Source organism: Papio anubis, chromosome 8 (assembly GCF_008728515.1).
Source record: "Papio anubis isolate 15944 chromosome 8, Panubis1.0, whole genome shotgun sequence".
Taxonomy (NCBI): domain Eukaryota; kingdom Metazoa; phylum Chordata; class Mammalia; order Primates; family Cercopithecidae; genus Papio; species Papio anubis.
In genome coordinates, this window is record NC_044983.1 from 108250987 (window position 1) to 108272662 (window position 21676).

General features: G+C 30.5%; 1 protein-coding gene across 6 annotated transcripts in view; it reads right to left on the reverse strand.

The window, feature by feature from the left end:
- The window catches only part of CSMD3 (CUB and Sushi multiple domains 3), a 1287556-nt gene that overhangs the window by 733518 nt on the left and 532362 nt on the right, over positions 1–21676 (reverse strand). For 3 of the 6 annotated variants that reach the window (XM_021942876.2, XM_031650136.1, XM_031650135.1), the window contains exon 7: positions 19239–19550. The exons of the other annotated variants lie outside the window; for them this stretch is intronic. In XM_021942876.2, the coding sequence (XP_021798568.2) occupies positions 19239–19550 (312 nt within the window). The remainder of the gene's footprint in view (positions 1–19238; positions 19551–21676) is intronic. 6 annotated transcript variants of the gene reach the window in all.

Genomic DNA, 21676 nt, shown 5'->3' on the forward strand with positions numbered 1-21676 from the left:
GTTTTGTCACATGTGAATTTTCTGCTGTCTTAAAATACTTTTTAACAAAATTTGCATTTTGTATTTTCTGGCATAATTCTAGATTTTTCTGTTGGAAACATGAATTATAAGTAGGAATCTACCTCTACTTTTCTCTGCATTATAAGATTTGACTTCGTAAGTGTTACAAATAGATCTGAAGATTTCATGGTGATTTTAACACAAGTCTGGATTTCAAAAAGAATAAAGAAAACTAAATGAAAAGATTATCAGACCAAAGGAGAAAACGGCAAAAGAATAAAATCCTACAGATCAAAGAGTTCAAAGTTGTAAATAATAAGTTACTAATACTGGGGGGAAGTGGCAGTGTGTGTAGAAGGGGACAGATTAACATGCCTACTTACAAGTACCTCGATTTAATTATTTGGTTGGGTAAGGTTTTTCCTGCTTCTAAAAGCACCTTAGTTTTCTCTTTTATAAGCATCTATATGTCAATTTATCTTGAATAATGATAAATCTATTTTTCTTAAATAAAAATTATAATAATTGTAATACAGATGCAGAAGATGAAAGTTGAGGAGAATATCCATCTTTGGACATGACAAAGTGTGAATTAATAACATAAAATTTAAATTCACAAAAACTATAAAATATGTTAAACAGAAAACAAATACTTTAGCTGTTTATATTTTTAATAGAAAGAATAATATATATCTCCTAATGAATAAATTAAAAGGATAAATCATTTATTAGTTATTTAATATTACAATATATGCCATAAAAATATAGCTTTCACCATCCATAAAAGATACATGGCATAAGTCTTGACTTGTCATCAAGTAATGAGTGCTTATGATGACCATATTTAACTTAGAAAATTAACCTGACTTTTTAACCTGATGCATTTCAGTAATAAGCATGTAAAATTTATTATAGAGTTAATGTTAAAATAAATAATGGTATTTTATATAGGTTAAGGAAAACGTTTAGACAGTGTGTCGTGTGGCAATTGCCTCCACTGTACGGTAAGCTCCTCAAAAAGGCAGAAAAAATATTTTGCTCATGTCATATTTTTGTTTGATTGATTGTTTTGAGAATGAGTATAGCTCGGTCGCCCAGGCTGGAGTGCAGTGGCGCGATCTCGGCTCACTGGAACCTCCGTCCCCCGGATTCAGGCAGTTCCCCTGCTTCAGCCCCCCGAGTAGCTGGTATTACAGGCGTGTGCCACACCCGGCTAATTTTCGTACTTTTAGTAGAGACGGGATTTCGCCATGTTGGCCAGGCTGGCTGAAACTCCTGTCAGGTGAACCGCCTGCCTTGGCCTCCCAAAGTGCTGGAAAACGGCATGAGCCACCGCGCCGGGTCCTGTTTTTTGTTTGTTTGTTTTTTGAGGAGTCTCACTCTGTTGCCCAGGCTGGAGTGCAGTGGCATGATATCGGCTCACTGCAACCTCCGCCTCCCAGGTTCAAGCAATTCTCCTGCTACAGGCACAAGTAGTTGGGGTTACAGGCACGCACCACCGTGCCCAGATAATTTTTGTATTTTAGTAGAGACAGGGTTTCACCATGTTGGCCACGCTGGTCTCGAACTCTTGACCTCAAATGATCCACCTGCCTCAGCCTCCCAAAGTGCATGTCATATTTGTATGAGTGCATGAATGAATATATACGATACTGTTAATTCTGAGTCTTTTAACTAAAGGTATTTTGTTGGGAGAATTCCCTTTATTGATCATGAACTACGATGGGAGGAAAGGAGAAAGTAATTTTTAAAAATGAACGCCCAAGATGAAGCATTTTCATTTGCAAATCTCAAGATGAAATACAGGAAAACTATGTATGCTGTAATAATTTTAGAAAGCATTAAATGCAAGATTGATAAGCATATGCACAATTCATTTTCTTTTCTTTCATATGCTAAACAATTTTCAATCATTTTTAAAAATTTTCATTACATTTTCGGTTTGACTTTTTTGCTTAGTGTAATAGAAATATTTTACAATACAGGAAAGGCCTGGCAGGGAAGAATATTAGGCCAGCAATCAAATCCCTCTTTATTTAGTTGTAAGCCCTGGACTCTAGCAAAACCACTTTGTTTTGTAACCTATATTAGTTTCAAGTCATGTAGTGGATTATCACTGTGGCGTCTTCCAGGTTGTTTGTTGTCTTCAAGATCAATATAAATTCAAAATTGCATTTAAAAACTTACGAAAAGAAAATCATATTGATTGAGTCTTACTTAAACCTCATCTAATTTTCATGTTAATCAGCTAAAGTCATTATTTGAAAAGATTTAAATTAAAATGTCTACTATAAAAATTAACCATATATTCACACATATAAATCATAGCTGGATTTTGTTTCCAATACCAACTTTTATGGTGTAACAGGCATTTGTCTTTATGTTTTATGTTACAAAAACTTTCTAAGTGTAACTTGAGAACATGTGGTATTGGTGGGATAAGACAGATTGGAAAGTAGTATATGTAGTGTTGGTATTGGCCTTTAATGTTAGGAAATTGATCATATTAAATAGATGTAGTAGAAGGAAATTTAAGTATCAGTTGGAGATTTGGAAAAGGTAACCTTTAATTGGTCCTTTTATCACTGAGCTTCTATAACTTAAAGTCATAAAACATTTCCTGGCTTGAAGTTCCTTTAAAAATTGAATCCCTCATTACATAATTTCAAAAGTTACATAGCTGAAATATATTATTATATTTCCTTGCTATACATATATAGTGAAAATATGTGATATGCAGAACATTTATCTTTGAAAAAGAAGAAACAGACATGTTTAGTATTAGTTAGCAGAACATTGTTTTAATTAGCAATAATTTGCTTTCATGTTTGCATGGGGCTCTCACAGAAGACAGTGGCATTTTATTAAATGCTTTCAGAACATTCTGAAGCTCTCCTCATTTTCCACTTAGATTATATTCTAATACAATAATGAAGGTAAAATGAATGGAATACTCTAACCTTGTATTTATTTTATTTTTCCAAACTTGTAGTATTTATTTTAACAATAAAGTATCTTGGAAGTATCAGTAGCTGTATTATAAATCTATAATTCAATCATATCGTAATTCTTTTAAAAAGGAAAATAATTTCTTATGAACAAGTAAGTCACTAGTAGCTTGTTAATGTTTTTGTTTATTTTTGCTTCATTTTAACCTTTCTTTTCAAATGTACAATAATGCCTTTCTCTTCTTCTTTTGTACTGTGTTTGATGATACCCAGATGTGCGTTTCCCACTTTTTATTTTGAATTTATTAATTATAATCTTATCTTTCACTTTATAGTAAACTAATAAACTATACTACTAATAAAATAATTTCCTTTTAATGTTTTGGATATTGAAAATAACTAACATGTCTCTGTGTGTGTATTTGATTTTGAGAAAGTGGCACATATCACTATTGACAGTACATTTATTTACATGAGTACTAAGACTAATCAGTCACTGACTAGGAAGTTAAAGTAATGTCAAAACACAGTGTGCTATTTTTGGCATTTCGCTTACTGGATTAGGAGTTAGCATACCTATGTTCCGAGTCTATAAGACATGGGACATGTTGACTAACTTTGCTATTCAGTTCTAAGAGATGTAATTCTCAGCTATTTAGGAGTAGAATTTGGGCGAGAAGAAAGAAAGACTAATGTAATCAGAATTATCAGTTCTATTTCAGAGATTTAAATGTGTAGGGGAGTTATAAAATTATTTAACTGTATAAAGATGACTTTTTTGTTGTTGGTTTATAAGTAAATAGTGGCTCTATGTTATATATCAACAAGTACAAAAATTTCACTTTCTTTTTCTACATCCTGTACTAGCTTAACAAAACACTTTTCAGAACATACTTATCACAGAGACTGCTAATGATGACTTCTTTGATGTAATCCTTAGACAAAGAAAAATCAAGAAACTATACTGCTGCTAGACTGAAAACTAAACAATACTCCTGCAGTATCTCCTTTAACATCTTTCATATAAGGTTTACTACTGTATTAATAATACAAACTTCTGAGAAAGTAATATGACTTATAAATGTTTCTGTAGCATAATTTTTAAAAAAGTAACTAGAGGTATCCTGCAACAATTAGATAAGGTTTCTGGGTCACATAGGAAGAAGATATAATAGAAAACTCAGTGGCATAATATTAAGTAGCTCATAAATCTTTGTGAAAAATATTTTATTTCAAAATATGTTAAAAATAAATGAAGATAAACTTTGTATAACGAAAAGCAATAGCTATAATTTGATGAGAAATGTAGTAGCACAACTAAGTATTTTAAAAAGCACACAAAAAATAAAAATTAAAAAAAAAGTTCTTAAAGCACAGAAAAATTGATTGGTAGAGATAAACATACTAGGGATACACAAGATTTAAAATATTTTTAAATTCATAAATTATGGAATTGAACTAGTTAAGTTTATTAGGAAATAGTATATATTCATTTTTATATTTATTTAAAATCGTAATATACTCTCCATTTATAAAACCATTAGAGATAAATAATATGGTTCAGAAAAGCCAATACATTTTTTAAAATCTTAAATTCCTAATTATGCCACAATGCTCATTTGTACATATCACTTACTCTTTCATGTATGATGTGTAAATATAAAATGTATGTGATGCTCAATTTTTAGGGTAAAGAAAATATATGATCATAATTTTACTATTGTGCTTAAATTAGATAATAAATTTAGAAATCAACATGTAGCAAGAATCTTTAATGTCAGTTATTTGTACTAACATTATTTACCATTCATAATATTAAGGTCTGGTCAGTCTCAGAAGCCATTCTGATTCATGATGCAATATACCAAAAATTTTTCAACTATTTTGTGTTATGTCTTTTTCACTACGTAGGGATGATATACAAAATAAATTATCTATGTTCTCTGAATTTCTAACTTAAATTTTACTTTTCCATTCAAAGTTAGAAACCTCTCCAAAACTTGGATCAAAATGGAAAATTTAGTAGAAATGTATAAAACCATATAAATACAATCATACTGATTATATGAATATTTATTCAACATATTTCAAGATTCTCCACTAACAAGACCATTTTCTATTTTGCAAAAGAAGATCCTGAAGCTACAAGGTCTCAGTGTTGAAATGAGGTTGACCTAGTTTCCAAATCTTTGGAATCTTATTTTTCAATCATTTTAAGCTAAGAAATAAGTGTAAATTTTTCACTTGGAAAACCAAACAGAGTGGTGAGTATGGAGAGGAGACATTGTGTTTTAATAAAACCAATTTGTTAATTTTCATAGGAATTAAGGATTGGATAAAGTTATTAATTCTTAGGAGACTGTGAACAGACTACATAGCTGGCTAAAAAATCATGTAACTAATCATTGTATAAAGACTCTAAAATTTGTATATGGGCTTTCTTTCTTCCTAGAAATGGAACAAATTCAGGAAACCATAACACTTATGCAGATAACAGCAGATGCACCCGCAATGCTTGGCGTAACAGGTCTTACAGTTATGGTATGCTGTAAAATGTCAGGATTATATGAAAAATGTGGAATTTTTTATATTCTCTTTAGAGATTTTTATAATTGGCAAAATAAAAGTCACCATATGGGAAGAGTTACCATTGGTATAGTTCACAGATACTTTTAACACTTTAAAACTGTCTGCCCTTAATTTAATTGTTTTTAATCTTTATTTTCTGACAGCTTCAAATTAAGTTTTTAAATTGTTTTTGGTTGTACAGTTAATATCCACTAATTTATGCACTTTCTTGGGACTTTTTTATTTGATATATTATGTTCTCTAGAATACAAGTGATTTTCTGTTTTGTTTTGTTTCTAATTTGTATTTTCATTTCAAAAGTTAATTTTATCATAGATAATTTGATTATAAATCGTAACCCGAAAAATGATAACATTAATATTTTCTTACTCATGGTAAAATATTATTACATTAAATATTTGTTTTGCGCTTAACGTAAGAAATCACTTATGTATACTATAATGCCTTCTAAAATTAGATTAATTAAGAAAGAAGCAACTTTTTGAAAAACAGCAGTCAAAGTTAATGACTTTCTTCAGACTATGGACAGTGGCATATATTCTTCCACTATGAATTTCATTAGTGCATTGAATGATTTTATAAATTTACGAAAAAATTACATTAAAAAAAGAAGAAAATGAATTGCTTTAATAGATAACAACAGTCCGTCATCCCTGTGATTTCAGGTCATTATATTTTACTAAAGTTCACTAGAAATATTAATCAGTGCCTAGATTCTGTTTAAAATAAACATAGATGGGTTCTGATGGTTGTATCTAATGCAGTGTTTTATCGCTAATTTCATGGCTATTCAAAATGCCAACACACTCATCATACCCATCTATATTTTATATTTGCCTTTCCAGGTCCATTCTCCCTATTCTCCTTGTTCTCTGCCCAGAAGTTTGATCTGAATGGCTACATCCTTGCTACACAAATTGTGGCATTGCATTAGAAGCATTGGCGTCACCTGGGAGCTTGTTAGAAAAGCAGAATATAGCGCACCACTGAGAACTACTGAATTAGAGTCTGCAGTTTAACAAGATCCCCAGGTGATTCTTCTTAACATTTAAACTTTTGAAGCACTAGACTCTATCAACAGACTCCTTTAACCTCTGGGGGATTCCAGCAGGAGGATGAAGGGAGGGAGGAAAGTAAGATCAGAATTTTTATTCCACAGGATTCCTTGCCATTGCAATTATTGGAGTTTGTTAGGACTCCTAATTAAAGGGCATTTGTCCTTTCATGCCAGGCTGCAATAAGTGACTTTGTCCAACATCTCACTCTCTTTATCCCAACAAATTGGGAATCATGACAGCCCAGCTACCGCTACTATAGGTTACAACATGGTTCCTTGTGGTTTCTTTACATTGACTCATTTGGAAATAATCCTTTGTAAGTAAAACTTCCTCAAATTAGGCAACATTCTATTGTTTCTAAATGTACTCTGATGAATACACCACTGGTACATGGAAATTATTAGAGATGTAATTGAAATCTACATCTCAGATACTGCATTCAACATCATCTCTTAATTTATGACCACCATTGTACTTCAAAGGATAATATCTAGGTAGAATTACTGTTGGCTGTTGCTCATCAACCTACCATTGATTGCTCAGTTTTTTCTTAGAAAATGTTTTGAAAATCTAGACAACACAACTGTGCTGTTTTCTAGCAATTATGTCTGTAAGAGACATAGAGATTCACAAATATAGAGTAGATAAACAGAAATTTAAATGAGTTGGCTGTATTGAAATTGAAGAGTAATTTTATTAAAAGTAAAACTGTCAAGAAAAAATATGGAGTTAATAGAAATCTGAGATGAGTTGAATGTTACACTTTACTTTTGTATAACTTATACATGAGAGCAATATGAATAGTGTTAAATCAAACTGTATATACTTGTGTCCAGTATTCCATATCAATATCTCATTAAACTATGTATTCTTTTTTCCTAAGGAAATGAGCTACCTAAGACATTTAAAACTCTGTGCTAATCTTTTTTAAATAAACTTGTTCACATTTATCTTTACCTTACAGGATTTTTATATAGCCAGAGTATATTTTCTTCCTGCAAATGATCCAGAAAGGGGCAATATCACTTACTGGCTATGCATCTAAAGCATTAGGCACTCTATGTGTACTGTCTTATTGAAGTCACAAAATATCCATGTAAAATTATTGCCTCTTTTAAAAGATGTGGAAATAGAGAAGAGCTAAATTAATTGCCCAAGGTTATCAATATGTTAATAAAATATGGTCATTCATTTGACTCTAAAACTTCAATACTATCATCTATACCACCTGACTATAGATAACATAATTCCATATATTCAATCATAACTCTCTCAAGTATGTGTCTCAGAAAACCGTAAATAGATGCAATTAGTGTACCTTATCCTAATTTATTCATTTTAATATAAAATTTTAAGTAATTGACCATATTTGACCCTAAATATGTTTACCTTAATAAGGCATAAAAGCTTTATTAACTGGATTTAATATTGAATGAAGACATCACTTATCTGATGATAGTGCCAAGTATAACCCCATGGCCTGAAGCCTCATAATACTTTGTTTTAAAGGTGTGAACAGATGAATTTAAAGGTGTAGCAAAAGCCAACTGCTTTTCAAATCAGTTGAAATTCAAATCATCATCTAGTCCTTTTAGTAAAATCATCTTTGGCTGCATTCGTTTCTAAAGGGAAAGTTCAGAAGAGTTGATGAGGCTTTTTTTTCCTCCCTTAATATAAGCCTCCTCAATGAAAAATTTCTAACATCTCTGGGCTCTGGATAAAATTAATCTATAAATTTCTGTCACTTTAGTTTCATTTGCTATTATGAGAAAATACCATTGGAAGAATAATTTAAATAAAGAAATATCAAGCATTAACAGTAAAAAGCAATAGTCCATGCTTTAGAATACAAATGATGTAATTGTGAAGAGAAAAATATCCTATGCAATGCACCCTAAACCTAACACCATGCTGTTTGCCATATATGAAGGTTCTGCTCTTCCTAAAATTGTAAAGATTAGTTGTGTGGTTTCACTCTGTGCACAGCAGGGTAACCATATGCTCTAGAAAACTACATGCAAGGAAAGCAGCTTGTTGCAAAAGTGGGTGAAAATGCCCTGAAATAATTCTGAACAAGATAAAAATGTCTCTACATAGGACCATTTCTTCATATTCCAAAAGGCAGAGGAGTCTGCTTTGGCATCAGCTTTGAGCACAAATAGAAAGTCTAGCCCCTTCAAAATATTTTAACAAAGAAAAAGATTTAAAAGTCACATACGTCACATTCACTGTGACCATCTCATTCACAGGTAAAACAAGCTCTGGTAACCATTTGGGGAAATCAGCTACACGCAAACTGTTTCATCTCTGATCTTTAAAGTTAAGCTTTCCCTTTTGATCAATTCAGTACATATTATTATCTTTCCTTATTTGCTCATTCTATTAAAAATGAGAAATCGTGTGTTAATATGATAATAAGCTGACAAGATATCTGATCAATGGTTACAGGTGAACAAAACAAAGTGGTTGAAAATCTGAAAAAAAAAAAAAGGTTTCCTTAAAGTACTACTCAAAGGAAATAAGAACACTGAGATCAGAAATTCTTAAAATCTTTACATAGGACTAACTCAAAAGCATGGCTTGAAGGGTAGCATTGGATAAAAATGTTAAAATGGTTACTTGCAGATTTGACATTTGTGAATAAAATTAACTTTCATTGTTTAATATTGTCATTCAAGTCCTCAGACATTCTGAGTACTTTTATCTAATACATTTTAAAAGTGCATAAACCTGTTAACAAGTAAATTCTAACATTTTATTTTTTCTCTTCTTTCCTCTTAAAGACAACTTATTTAACAAAATGTAAAATAATTAAAAATATAAAAATGTATTCACTGTTATGAATGACATTGCTTTGACAATTTCAAAAATGTGATGAAATAAGGTAATGGATAGAAAATAAGGATGCTATTCAATAAATATGTATTTAAATCATAAACTGGTACATTTCTGAACATGAATTATTAAATAGCCATAGTTATAAACATTGAACACAACTTTCCATTAAGTAACATAGTTAGGGAAAAGTCAAGAGAACAATGGAAAAAGTAAACAAAAAGTATGGCAAGATATTGATAAAGCATACAATGATCAATATTTATATGTAATTCTTCACCCCAAATGTTGATATTCCCCTATTTTATGTATTCACTTTACCAATGTCAAAGTTCTCACATCCAAAATAAATAAATAAAATGAATAAAATTAAGTAATTCTATAAGAATTCTATAAAACCAGTTAATTTTTTTAAAGTTATAAATTCTAGAGTCTATTATTAGTTATGCTTTAAAGATGCTATTAAAATAAGTACATTAGTTAGTCTTATAAATAAAGACCTGGGAATTCAAGCAGACAAATATAATTTCACCATATATATAAAATAAGAAAACAATGCTTAAAGATTAACTCCTGAGAATTTCTGATTCGGCAATCAACTTTTGCATACTTTTCTTTTTTTTCTCTTTATTTTATTTTCCTCTTTTTTAAAATTTATTTATTTATTTATTTATTTATGTATTTATTTATTTTTTACTGTTTTATCTCCATCTATTAACCTTTCAGGGATTTGAAACATGGTAAGTAAAGAGAAGCTAAACCCTGATGTTTTTTTCTCTTGTTATTTGAAACATTGAAAAACAACCATTTTAAAGTATTGAATTTAGGGTAAAATTTAAAATTTAGAGCTAAAATTTGACTTGGTATTGATTTTCTTATTCATCTATTCCTTTATTGATCTTTCCAGTAAAACCGTAATGAATGTCAATAGCTCAGCCATTCTTAAAGGTTGCCAAAACTAATTATTGTCATTAATATTGATTCAGAAAATCCATCTGCCTTAAAATATCCCTTCCAGTCATAAATTTCCCACCATTTGAGTCACTCTTATGGAATTAAAGTTTAGCTTTTACTATATTATCCGAGATAGCCTGTCAACATTGTTTTTATCCTAGTGGAAAACAAAAATCCTATGAGGAATAGACAGTGTTGGGACTGTGTGATAAATGTTGTTCTCTCTCCATGATGATCATCTTCATCTAAGTTCTTGCTACTTAATGTGTGAGCAAACCTAGAGATCTGTTAGAAATGAGAAATCTCAGCTCCAACTCCAATTCCGTCAAGTCACAACCTGCATTTGAACAAGACTACTAGATGATTCATGTCCACAATGAAATTTGAGAAGCATACTATAAGACCTATATTCCACATAACTATCAACTGTTACTTGCACTTCTGTATATCTTACTGTTTTGTCTGATTGCACCTATTCACTTGAAATTTCTTCTTTAAATTCATGCTAAAGTGACTCCTTTAAAAATTACATTTGGTAATACATGTTCCCTGCTAAAGTCCACCAATGGTTTAGATAAAAATAAAGCTCATTTTTAAGGCCTAAAAGTCAAACGGTGTTTTTCCTACCTATATTTCCCACCTCATCTACCTTACTTTCCTCCTCGCGCATTGAGTACCAGAATTAGTGGGTTTTCTTTTTCTCAAGTTACAACTCAAGCTCTTTATAACTAACTGTTTTCTTTTCCTGGTGTGCTTTCTTCTCTGAGAAACTGCAAAGCATAACTCCAAGAGCGTCTCTGTCTCCTTTCTGTTATTTAAGTCTCAGTTTAAATTTTAACTCCCCAAAGAGGCCTTTCCTTACCATCCAAACTAAGGTAGGAATCCATCTATCTTACCATCAGACAATTATTTACTTGTCTATTGTCTTTTTCTTTCTTACTTGAATATAAGTTCAATAAACCAGGGTCTACTAAGTTTTGTTCAATACTGTATACCCAGCAATTGGAAGACAGCTTGGCACTCAGTGGATATTTTGAGAAAGAAAAAAAATTAAAAGAAAAGAATATGGAACAGAAAAATGTGAAAAGAAATAAAGAGAAAAAAGAAAAACAGAAAGAAAAAAGAAAGAATATAGAAAAATGAGTGAATAAATAAATAGTAGAATGTGGTGGTGAAGAGAGTAAGAATAGCACTGTCATCTGTTGTTAGAAATAACACTGCTTAAAAGAACAGCTAGGACTGGACCTCCAAATAAAGAAGCTTTCAAACTTAAGGCACAAATGTGGGCATTGGGCCCAGAAAAAAAAAAAAAAAAATGTACATGTGGCTGATTTCACATTTAATGAGATAAGTACATTGCTAATCTCTAAATTCCTTGATGGTAGCATTGGCCACTTCTGTGTTTCTTTTCACATTGGCTATAAATAATCATTAAAATAAGTACATGTCAGCTCAACACCAGTAGGGAATATAAAGTGATCGCAAATACATTAATTAATACATAATATCTCTCTATAGAGTCATAGACTTTTAGGATTAAAAGGGACAGTAACAATCATATTATTAAGATACTCTTTGATGCTTTAGTCATTTTTAAATACCCACTTTGTCCATTACAATCTATGCTTGAATGACTTTGAGAATTCACTGCTTCCAGTAGAACACAATTTATATTTTAAAAAAAAAAAAAAAACCTGAATGTTAGATCAGTCTTCTTTATAATAAATTGCTTTGCACTGTCTTATGGTTCCATACACTAAATTTTACAACCTATGCCAGAGGACAGATTTAATCTCTCTTACACAGAACAACATATCAAGCATTTGAAGCCAGTTTTACCTCATCCTTCCTCACGTGCCATACTTGTTTTGTGGTAATTCTTTCTCTTATAATTGACCTATAATTTTTCTCTATAATCTAATCTCCAAACTTTTCCTTTGGGAATAGAGACTATACAACATACTTTTGAATTCATCACATGCTTAGTGAAAGATAAGATGTACAATAAAACCCTGATAACTGATTACTTGCTGAGCATACATTAGTATCCATAAAAATATATTTACATGACTACTCATAAACTAACTCCCTCATTGTTATAATGCTTATTAAGATTTTAAAAACAACATGTTTTAGATTTAGAAATTTATACTTTATAAAAGTCTTAATAGAATATTTGAAAATAGTGTAAGTTTCTTGCAAACACTTGAAAACACTTAAAATATATTTTATGCATAATAATATAGCCTATTAGTGATGAGCACGTAATAGGCACCTAAAAATTGCTGCTTTCACACAATGCAGTTTTTGAGGTAGAAGAGTGTTACACCAGTTATTGAATCAAATTTGTTACATAGTAATCTTAACTTCTGACATAAACTGGCAATTTAATGTGAATATTAAATGTGTATAATCGTTTGCTGTTTTCTTATTTTTGTTGAGCCTTATAAATATTCAGATGAGCTTACTTGAAAACAATATAAATTATAGTAATAATAAAAAATTGCTGCTTCTTTGGATTAAAAGTGGTCACCTAAAATAAATGTTTTATGCTGAATTAACTGTTCTTACCTTAAACTTAAGAATAATAAATAATGTACTTATTTAAAAACTGTTAGAGTTTCTTTTAGGCTCTAGTTTGGGAGGAGAAAAGTCTGTAACATATTCAATCTCAATTCAACATAATTTCATGTAACTTTATTAACCAAAGTAATATTCCACTGATATGGTCATTAGCATTAAATGTACTGTGGCATAACTGAGTATACTATGTCAAAACAAACAGTAGTAATGTCTATAAAAGCTCCATAACACACATTTAATTCTGTAAGATATTGTAGTTATCTAAGTTAAATTCCCATTGGGAAGTCCAATAAAAATAATTAATAATTATTATATGTGTATATGAAAACATTCCCAGAAGAATATATCCAAATTTTGTACTTAAAAACAGCAACTATCAAGACTGTTCTTTAACAGCTGACAGAACTTGTCCACATATTGAAAAAATAATAGTAGAAATATAATTCTACTAAGGTCTCCAAGAAAAGCAATGCTGAAGTAAAATAGAGTGGATTAAACACATCTTAATTATTATTTAACATAATAAAATATGACAAATAACTCCTTGAGACAAGATACCCAATTGTGCTTATAATCTATGTTATTTCAACTTTAACATCACTTAGTGAAAGACCACATATCAGACACTAAATGAATCTTGAATGAATCAATACTAGTCTAGGACTATCAATACTAGTCTAAGACTGGATTTTTATACGGTCTCTGCCAGGCCATAATTTTCTCTACAAAATAATGATATTGTACTAGATGATCTGTAAGTTCCCATCTAATTCTAAAATAGATAATTCTGGAAACACAGGAAAAATTACTTATCATTTCTAAAATCATATCATTACATAGGTTTTGCTATTTTCAAGTCAACGTTAGGTAAATTCCTTAAGTCTATAAAATCAAGCTTTAGAGTTTAGGGATTATTGAAAAAGATTTTTAAGTTAAATATTAAATGATATCAAAAGAGATCTTATAGCTAAGGTAGCAAATTATTCTGATGAATTTACAAATGTCACTAGATATATGTTATCTAATTTTAAACATCTGGATATTTTGTAAATAAAAAGTCAATTATTTTTAAGCTTACTTATCTTAATGTGTATCTTCCTTCAAATGTAAACAATTTATTTATTTTTGTTACAGGCTATTCTGCCTAAATACCCACTCAAACCATTTTCAATGAGTCTTAGTAACATAAATATAATCTACTAGTTTCAAATATTTATTCATTTTTCTTCCTTTCTTTTTTTTTTTTTTTTTTTTGAGATGGAGTCTCGCTCTGTCGCCCAGGCTGAAGTGCAGTGGCCGGATCTTGGCTCAGTGGAAGCTCTGCCTCCTGGGTTCACTCCATTCTCCTGCCTCAGCCTCCCGAGTAGCTGAGACTACAGGCGCCCGCCACCACACCCAGCTAATTTTTTTGTATTTTTATTAGAGACGGGGTTTCACCGTGTTAGCCAGGGTGGTCTCGATCTCCTGACCTCATGATCCACCCACCCTGGCCTCCCAAAGTGTTGAGATTACAGGCGTGAGCCACCACGCCTGGCCTCATCTTTCAATAATTAGTTCAAATATTCTCTGAGCAGCGCTCTTTGATTCATATTTAGAGGTTGTTAGTCCCTCTACTGTAATTCAGTAACATTCTAAAAGTGCTGCTATGCAAATGTTTCTCATAATAAATTTGTGATTATTCTTTTTATTTAAAGTTATGTAGACTGTTCTATGGCATAGATTGTATTGTTCATTCTCATATACCTGCTATCCAGTACAATGTCATGCACATCACAAGAGTCAATACGTATTTTGTGAATAAAATGAAAATAACAACCATCCTATGATGCAGGTGTTCTTAGCTAGAGTTGTGACTTTGGGAATTGAACTTACTGCTCAAGATCATAAAGCTAACAAGGAGCAAAGTATAGTCTCAGCCTAGTTCTTTGACCAAAACTCAAAGTTGATAGTAAGCATTTTTTTTTTTTAATCTTTCCATTGGGAGAAAATACCTAAGACTTTAAGGCACTTCCGATCATTACTATGTTTAATGCTTATAATAACCCTGATGTAATATTATGATACTACAAAAACTACTTTGCAAATATAAAAATTGAGCTATAATTGTTCATTTGACCTGAACAAACTCTCACACATAGTAGTTGGCAAAGGTGGACTAAAATTCAGTCAATAAATATTAAATTCTCATTTTGAGGACTATTGCACACATATACAGCAAAGTGTGGTGTGGTGTTAATATGCATTTTTAAGAGATCTAAACCAACATTATTTATTTTCTTTCTCTTTTGCTTCTTTTTATCTCAATGTACAAAGAATCTTCAAATGGAGGAGACTGGAAATAATTTTCTGTTACTGAGAAAAAGTAGAACCTTAAAAAATTAAGATAATTTAAATTATTGATGTTTTAACTATAATACAATAGGAAAATTAATTGGAATGGTACCCTATAAAGAACTGAAAATACATTTGAGAAATATTTCAAGTTTTTCCAGATTATTCATTAATTTTACAGTTGTTATTTAAATAAAATAGTTATAGTGATTGACTATACACATGAAGTACAAAATACTGTGTCTAATCCATGTTTTCTAGGTGTTTATAATAATATTGATGTCAATTATTAATATATGCCCCAGTTTATAAAAATAGATAAATTGGGAACCATTAATGATCAAAAGACATTTTAAAACTGAAAGTTTAACTGTAATGTGAATTAAAAAATTAAAAATATTAAATTATTATGTACTGCAAAATAGCATGAACTTGCAGACATCGAATGGACCTATGCTATAGTAATCTCTTATATTTCTGTTTTACGCTGTAATTAACTTTAGCAAAATAATATCCATTAGAATATTTTTCATAGGACATTTTTGACTTTATAATTTTCTAATGGTTAATTATAAAATTATTTTGATTTTATAATTGTTCAGGGGCTATAAGCAAAGCCTTTATATCCAGTTCCATTTTGTGAATTTTGAACTACTAATACAATAAAAGCAATATATTATTATGGATTAATGACGATATTGTTGCCTTTATTTTTAAAAAACTGGCATAACTGTGACAAAATGTAGTTACCTTTAACACTGAAATATGTAGAGATTTCATTATTTTGAAGAAGGTGATTTCAAGCCTTTAATTTAAGTGAATTTTCTAGCAAGTGAAATTGTAAATACTTATTCATTAGTTTGACAACTATTTTTTAAAAATATCTATTGGTCAGAAACTGTACTAAGTACTGAAAATGCAGCATGAATAAAACGCATCCATTCCTTGTTCTCAGACAGTTTAAATATTACAGGAAAAGTTATAGGGCTGATGATTACAAATGCCTTTTATAACAATGGCAAGTTATAAGAAGAATACCTAACCTTCCTAGAGGTAACAATTTAAGCTAAATCTTGGAAAGGAAATTAGAATTATGTGGTTAAAAGGAACAAGGATTAGCTTTTCAGAGTACCTTTAGGGAGAAAAGAATACAGTGTTTGACTAATTAAAATAAATTGTGTTTTGCAAAATAATAGAGTGATTGTGAGAGTTACATGAGATGAATTTGGAAATATGGAAAAAACCCAGATCATGTAGTTTTCTGTGGGTCCTCACCAAGTCTCTACTTTACTCTTAAAGGCATTGAGAAATCACTGAAAGCTTTAAAAGAGTCGAGTTAGATGACTGGATTTTTATTTATAAAAGTTCATTTTAACTACATTGTGGATAATAGATTAGAAGAGTACAATTTTTTTTTTTTCTGAAATATCTAAAAAAAATAGTTTTGGGTTGTTTACCAACTTATTGAAAAAGTAACTTAAAAGGCTCACTCTCTGCATACACACTATAACTTCTTTAGTACTTTGATCAGAATTCATTTTACAAAATCTATCTTGTACAACTAGAATGGGTTTCTCTATGTCCTCGACTCTATTGCAGTGTCCTGCAGGAACGGGTCATGCATTATTTATCTTTATTTCCTCTAGAACAGAATCTGGTACTGAGTAAAGATTTTAGTCATTGTGTCTGAGCCAAAATTATTATTTTCAAAATAATACTGGTTTGATGTCAGCCATTTCCAGTTTAGAAATTTGGACCTGCTGGTAATCAAGTCTTAGAAGATAGTTTCATAACTAAGGGCATAGCTATATTTTGAGAACTTTAGTAAACCCTAAGCAATAGAATAATAGGTTTCCTCTACTGTTAACACTGATATTTTTGCCCATAATACTAAGAGATTGTGTCTAGAGTGTAATAGATAAGTAGCAAACCAAAATCACTGAAATAGTAGTGAGAAGAAGAAACAGAAGAACCAATTTGAATTAAAAGAGATAGGTGATAAAAGTGTAACAATTTAAGTCACTATCAACAATGATGAATACATTAAAAATGTGTTCCATATAATGTTTTACATCTAATTTAAAAAATAAATGAGGAATACATTTCCAAAGTACATGGCACCACTGAATGCATATTAAATTCAAAATCACCATTTTGTAAAGAATATGGGGAAAGGTAAAACAGGTACCAATCTCTCAAACAGCGCTAGGAGCTTATGATAACAACGGGGAAAGTTTGAGCACTGATTTGGAATCTACCCAGGAAGTACTCTTGATGCTTAATTAAAATTTACTTGAAGAAACTTAAAAATTTTATATGGAACCATTTTAAAATTATTTAATTTAATTTAATAGTTGACTATCACCTTTTCTATTTTCAGTCTGAATTATTTTTCCAAGTTATATAAAATTTTAATTTTTAACCACAAAGTGTCTCACACCACTTGATGGCAAACTTTGGCTAAAGCAGAAATAGTATTATTAGTTGGTTTTACGATAAACTTATGTCAGAAATTATCCTCCTTCTATATGATGGGTAATAATAATTTCCAGGTAGCCTACCAATATTAGCTCGTGAAGTTTTCCAAAGAGAATGAAAAAATACTTTTTTAACATTTTAATATAATTTTACCTACTTAAATTTTCTAGTAATAAGACAAAAACTGTTTACTTGATTGTGCAAATCAAAATTTTAACACGGTCCCTATATTCTTATGAATGAATATTTATAATAGGAAAGTGAATACGGAATCAAGGTGATATTGATTTAATATTTTTGAGAAGACTATTACCAGTTAAAAATTCATTTTAGAATGTGCCTCGTTAAAGAGAATTAAAGTAAGTACTTTCAGTACAAATTCTAATGGAAACAAACTTCTGAGATATTTTTGTATGATTTTCAATTAATGTATGTAAAGATGTCTTGATTTCTATCCTTCTTGTGCTCTAAGTATTGAATGGCTCCCCATTACTTAAATCATGGTCTGTATAAACCATTCCTAATCACACTACAAAAACCATAGTCAGTTTAGAGAAAATATTTTGATATCTTTGAAATGTAGCAGATATTTTATACATGAAATATGTTCAATTAATGTTCTTACTGATACATATATTGATATAATTAAAGACCTTTTATTCTTTTACACTACATTGAATTTTTTTCCTAAACTTCTCTATGACACTTGCCACCAAGAAACAGAAAAATGTGTTTTCTAGACTTCTTTATTTTGTAAAAGGTAGGCTTATATTAATTGAGTAGAAAATTACCAATGTATGATGTGGTTTTATGTCATTTTTCTCTAAAAATAAATTTGATACTTAAAGACTACTTAAATTTTGGAGCCATAATATCAATGAATAGCTGTTACCTTTTCAAAATGGAAATCTTTCAATGCAATCATACGGGTCAGGCAAAGAATAAGCTATGTAAAATGATCACCAGACATAGCATTTCTATGTTTCCCAATCAAACTGTACATATTCTCAAGTACTAACTAACATTTGCATAACATAAAAATATCATGCAAACGCCAAAAATTACTACATGGGATAAATCATCTATGGGTAAATATATGCACTTATTAATCAAAACTGACTACTTTATTTTCCTGTTTCATGAACATCATAACTGGTATGGAATAATAATAAGTATTTGGTATTTGTTTTTACTGTCCTGTTTATGAATTATGTCTGTTCAAATTTTTCCCCCTCCCTCTCCAACATTTGCATTGACTTTGACTTATTTTTAAATTTCAATTTCTATGCTTTCAAATTATTCCAGTTTTCGGTGTTACTATCCATATTTTTCAGCTACTGCAAACTTTTTCTTTTGCTTTCTACATCTTGGCTCTCTTTCCACTCATTCTCTAATTAGAATCATTACCAAAATATAGCTTTGGCTGTAACTAAATGGGCACAAGTAAAATAACATTCAATACCTCTATGAGTAACAACTGCAAGCTCTTTAGTTCTTTCTATCTGTTCAGCATGTCTTGGTCTTCTCCTGGTACTTTGTGTATCTGCTTGATGAGGAGAGAGCCCGTCCTTGGACGTGTTGGGGTCCAGACCTGAATTTCTGAGACTTGTAACTTGCACTCGCTGTTCCTCGGAAAGTCTATGGATGGTGACAGCTGTAACACTGGATACAGTAACATCTGCAGGTGTGCTAGCAACAGCAAGAGCACCAGTGGTAGTCCTGTTATGCTCCTCTAACTCACCAGTGGAGGTAGTGTGGGTCAATGTAGAAGAACCTGTGGGACACAGTAGCACTAGATGCTAACTTTTTCTTTTTAAATTTTGTTTATTTTTTCTGATAAGTTTAATCAGTCATATTCTCTTCTATTACCTTAAGGATAATCAACATGAAGAGGCAAAACACAAACACGCCAGTAAATTGTGAAGCACACTAGATCTGTTGGTTTGTTTGTATCAACCATTCTATGGATAGATATACACACAAAATACACCACATTTTAACTGCAATACATTGAAGGGAGCAGGTAAAAGAATAAACCCTTTATGTGGCCCTGAATCAATCTTCTAAAAAAATCTACAGATGAATTTCAGCAACAAATGCCTGGCAAGTGTCAGGTTTTGATGGAATGGGTAACTAGGTAACCACACTTTTCTCAAAAGTATGCTTTGAATAGTCTGCCATATCTCTTCAGAAATTCTGGGAAAAACATCAAAATTTTGTATTTTAAGACAAGCAAGTGAAGAAAAGAGAATTTAAAATCAAAGCCAAAATGAAAACAAATGATGGGGAAAAATGAGACACTAAAATAACCACTATATGACAATGTCTTTCTTAACCTCATTTGTCGTGAGCTCTCTAAGTACCTTAGAATTTACTGAGTTTTTAAAAATCAGTTAATAAGTTTTACTATTTTTACATAATGTTGTAGTTTAACCAATTCTGAACTAAATAAAATTAAGCAAATTATTTAATTTAGAAGTGGTTGAAAATTAACTATTAGTAAACAGCATGGAACTTTAATTCATACACACTAGTTGTAACTATTGGTTGGGAATTTCTAAATATCTCATAAGCATTCCATAGTGTGTATATATGTGCATGTGCATATAATATTACCACATTTTTATTCTAATTAAAGATTTTTTTAATAATTTAAAAGTATGTATTCAAAGTGTCAAACTAGGGTTTGCTTTTTCATTTTACTTTTTTTTTTTTAAGGTTGGTCTTAGTGGTTCATAATACTTATATAATGAAAAAAGTAACTTTATAAAAGAAGCATAAAATAGAATGGGGGTATATTTAAAAGGACCTTGACAACTAAAGTCCTTAACAGCAACAACAGCAACAACAAAAATTATTGAATTTTGGAGTTGCAGCTACTAATTAGGAATCATAGTCAGATCCCGGTTGGAAAACTTCTGAATATTTTCTAAAGCCAATGAGTGGTATATGTTTTTATACATTTTTCTTCTCAACATTTCAAAATTCTGTTACCAATGTTTAATTAGCTATTTTAGATAAAAATGCATAGGGATATTTTAACCATTCTGAAAGAGTAAATAAAAGCAATGTCAATATGGTTTGAGAATACTCTGCCTTTCTTTTTTTTTTTTTTTTCCTCTTCTGCTGTAGGAAGGTGATTAGTAGCACTAATAATTCTGCTTTCTGCCTTAAATTCAAAAAGGAAGAAAGGAAGTCAAACCTGGAGCCCCTCATGCATAGGCAAACAGAAAAGCCCATTTCCGCCCCTAATTCTTCCAGGTTGAGTCATCATATCTGAATTTGATGTAGAAATTCAGAAGTACTAAATGATTATTGTATTTTGAAAGAGCCAAAAGTAAATAAGGTATGATGATTATCAAATTATTTTAAATATTTTAATATGTTTTTAAGCATGAATCAGAAAGCTTCTATTCAGTATTTATCCAAGTTATTTTGTGAATAACCTATTTCATAGATCAGAATCTACGAAGTTCACACTGGTTATATAAATCAGACTGCAATATTTAGTCAGTTAATATTTGATAATAATTTTTAATCGCATAGTTAAGTAATAACTATGCTTGCACTATTAAAATACAGTAATTGAACTCATGGTAAACTGTACATTTGTGATGCACAGTTTCATACATACATCACGATGAGCTCATGTGCTCATTACTATGAAACTTGATCCATATTATTCGCCTAGGGAGTTTAATTGAGCCTTTTATTTTTGAGAGGAATGTGAAGTCAGAGTAAAAACTAATACTTAAATATTTTTATAAACTCATCATAATTTCCCAACTTTCAGGTTTAATTTTAATAAAAGAAACTATTAACTATAAACATATGTTGGTAATTATAAGATAAATTTATGAGAAATAATGGAATTTATACTATGTCACATGTCTGAGCCTG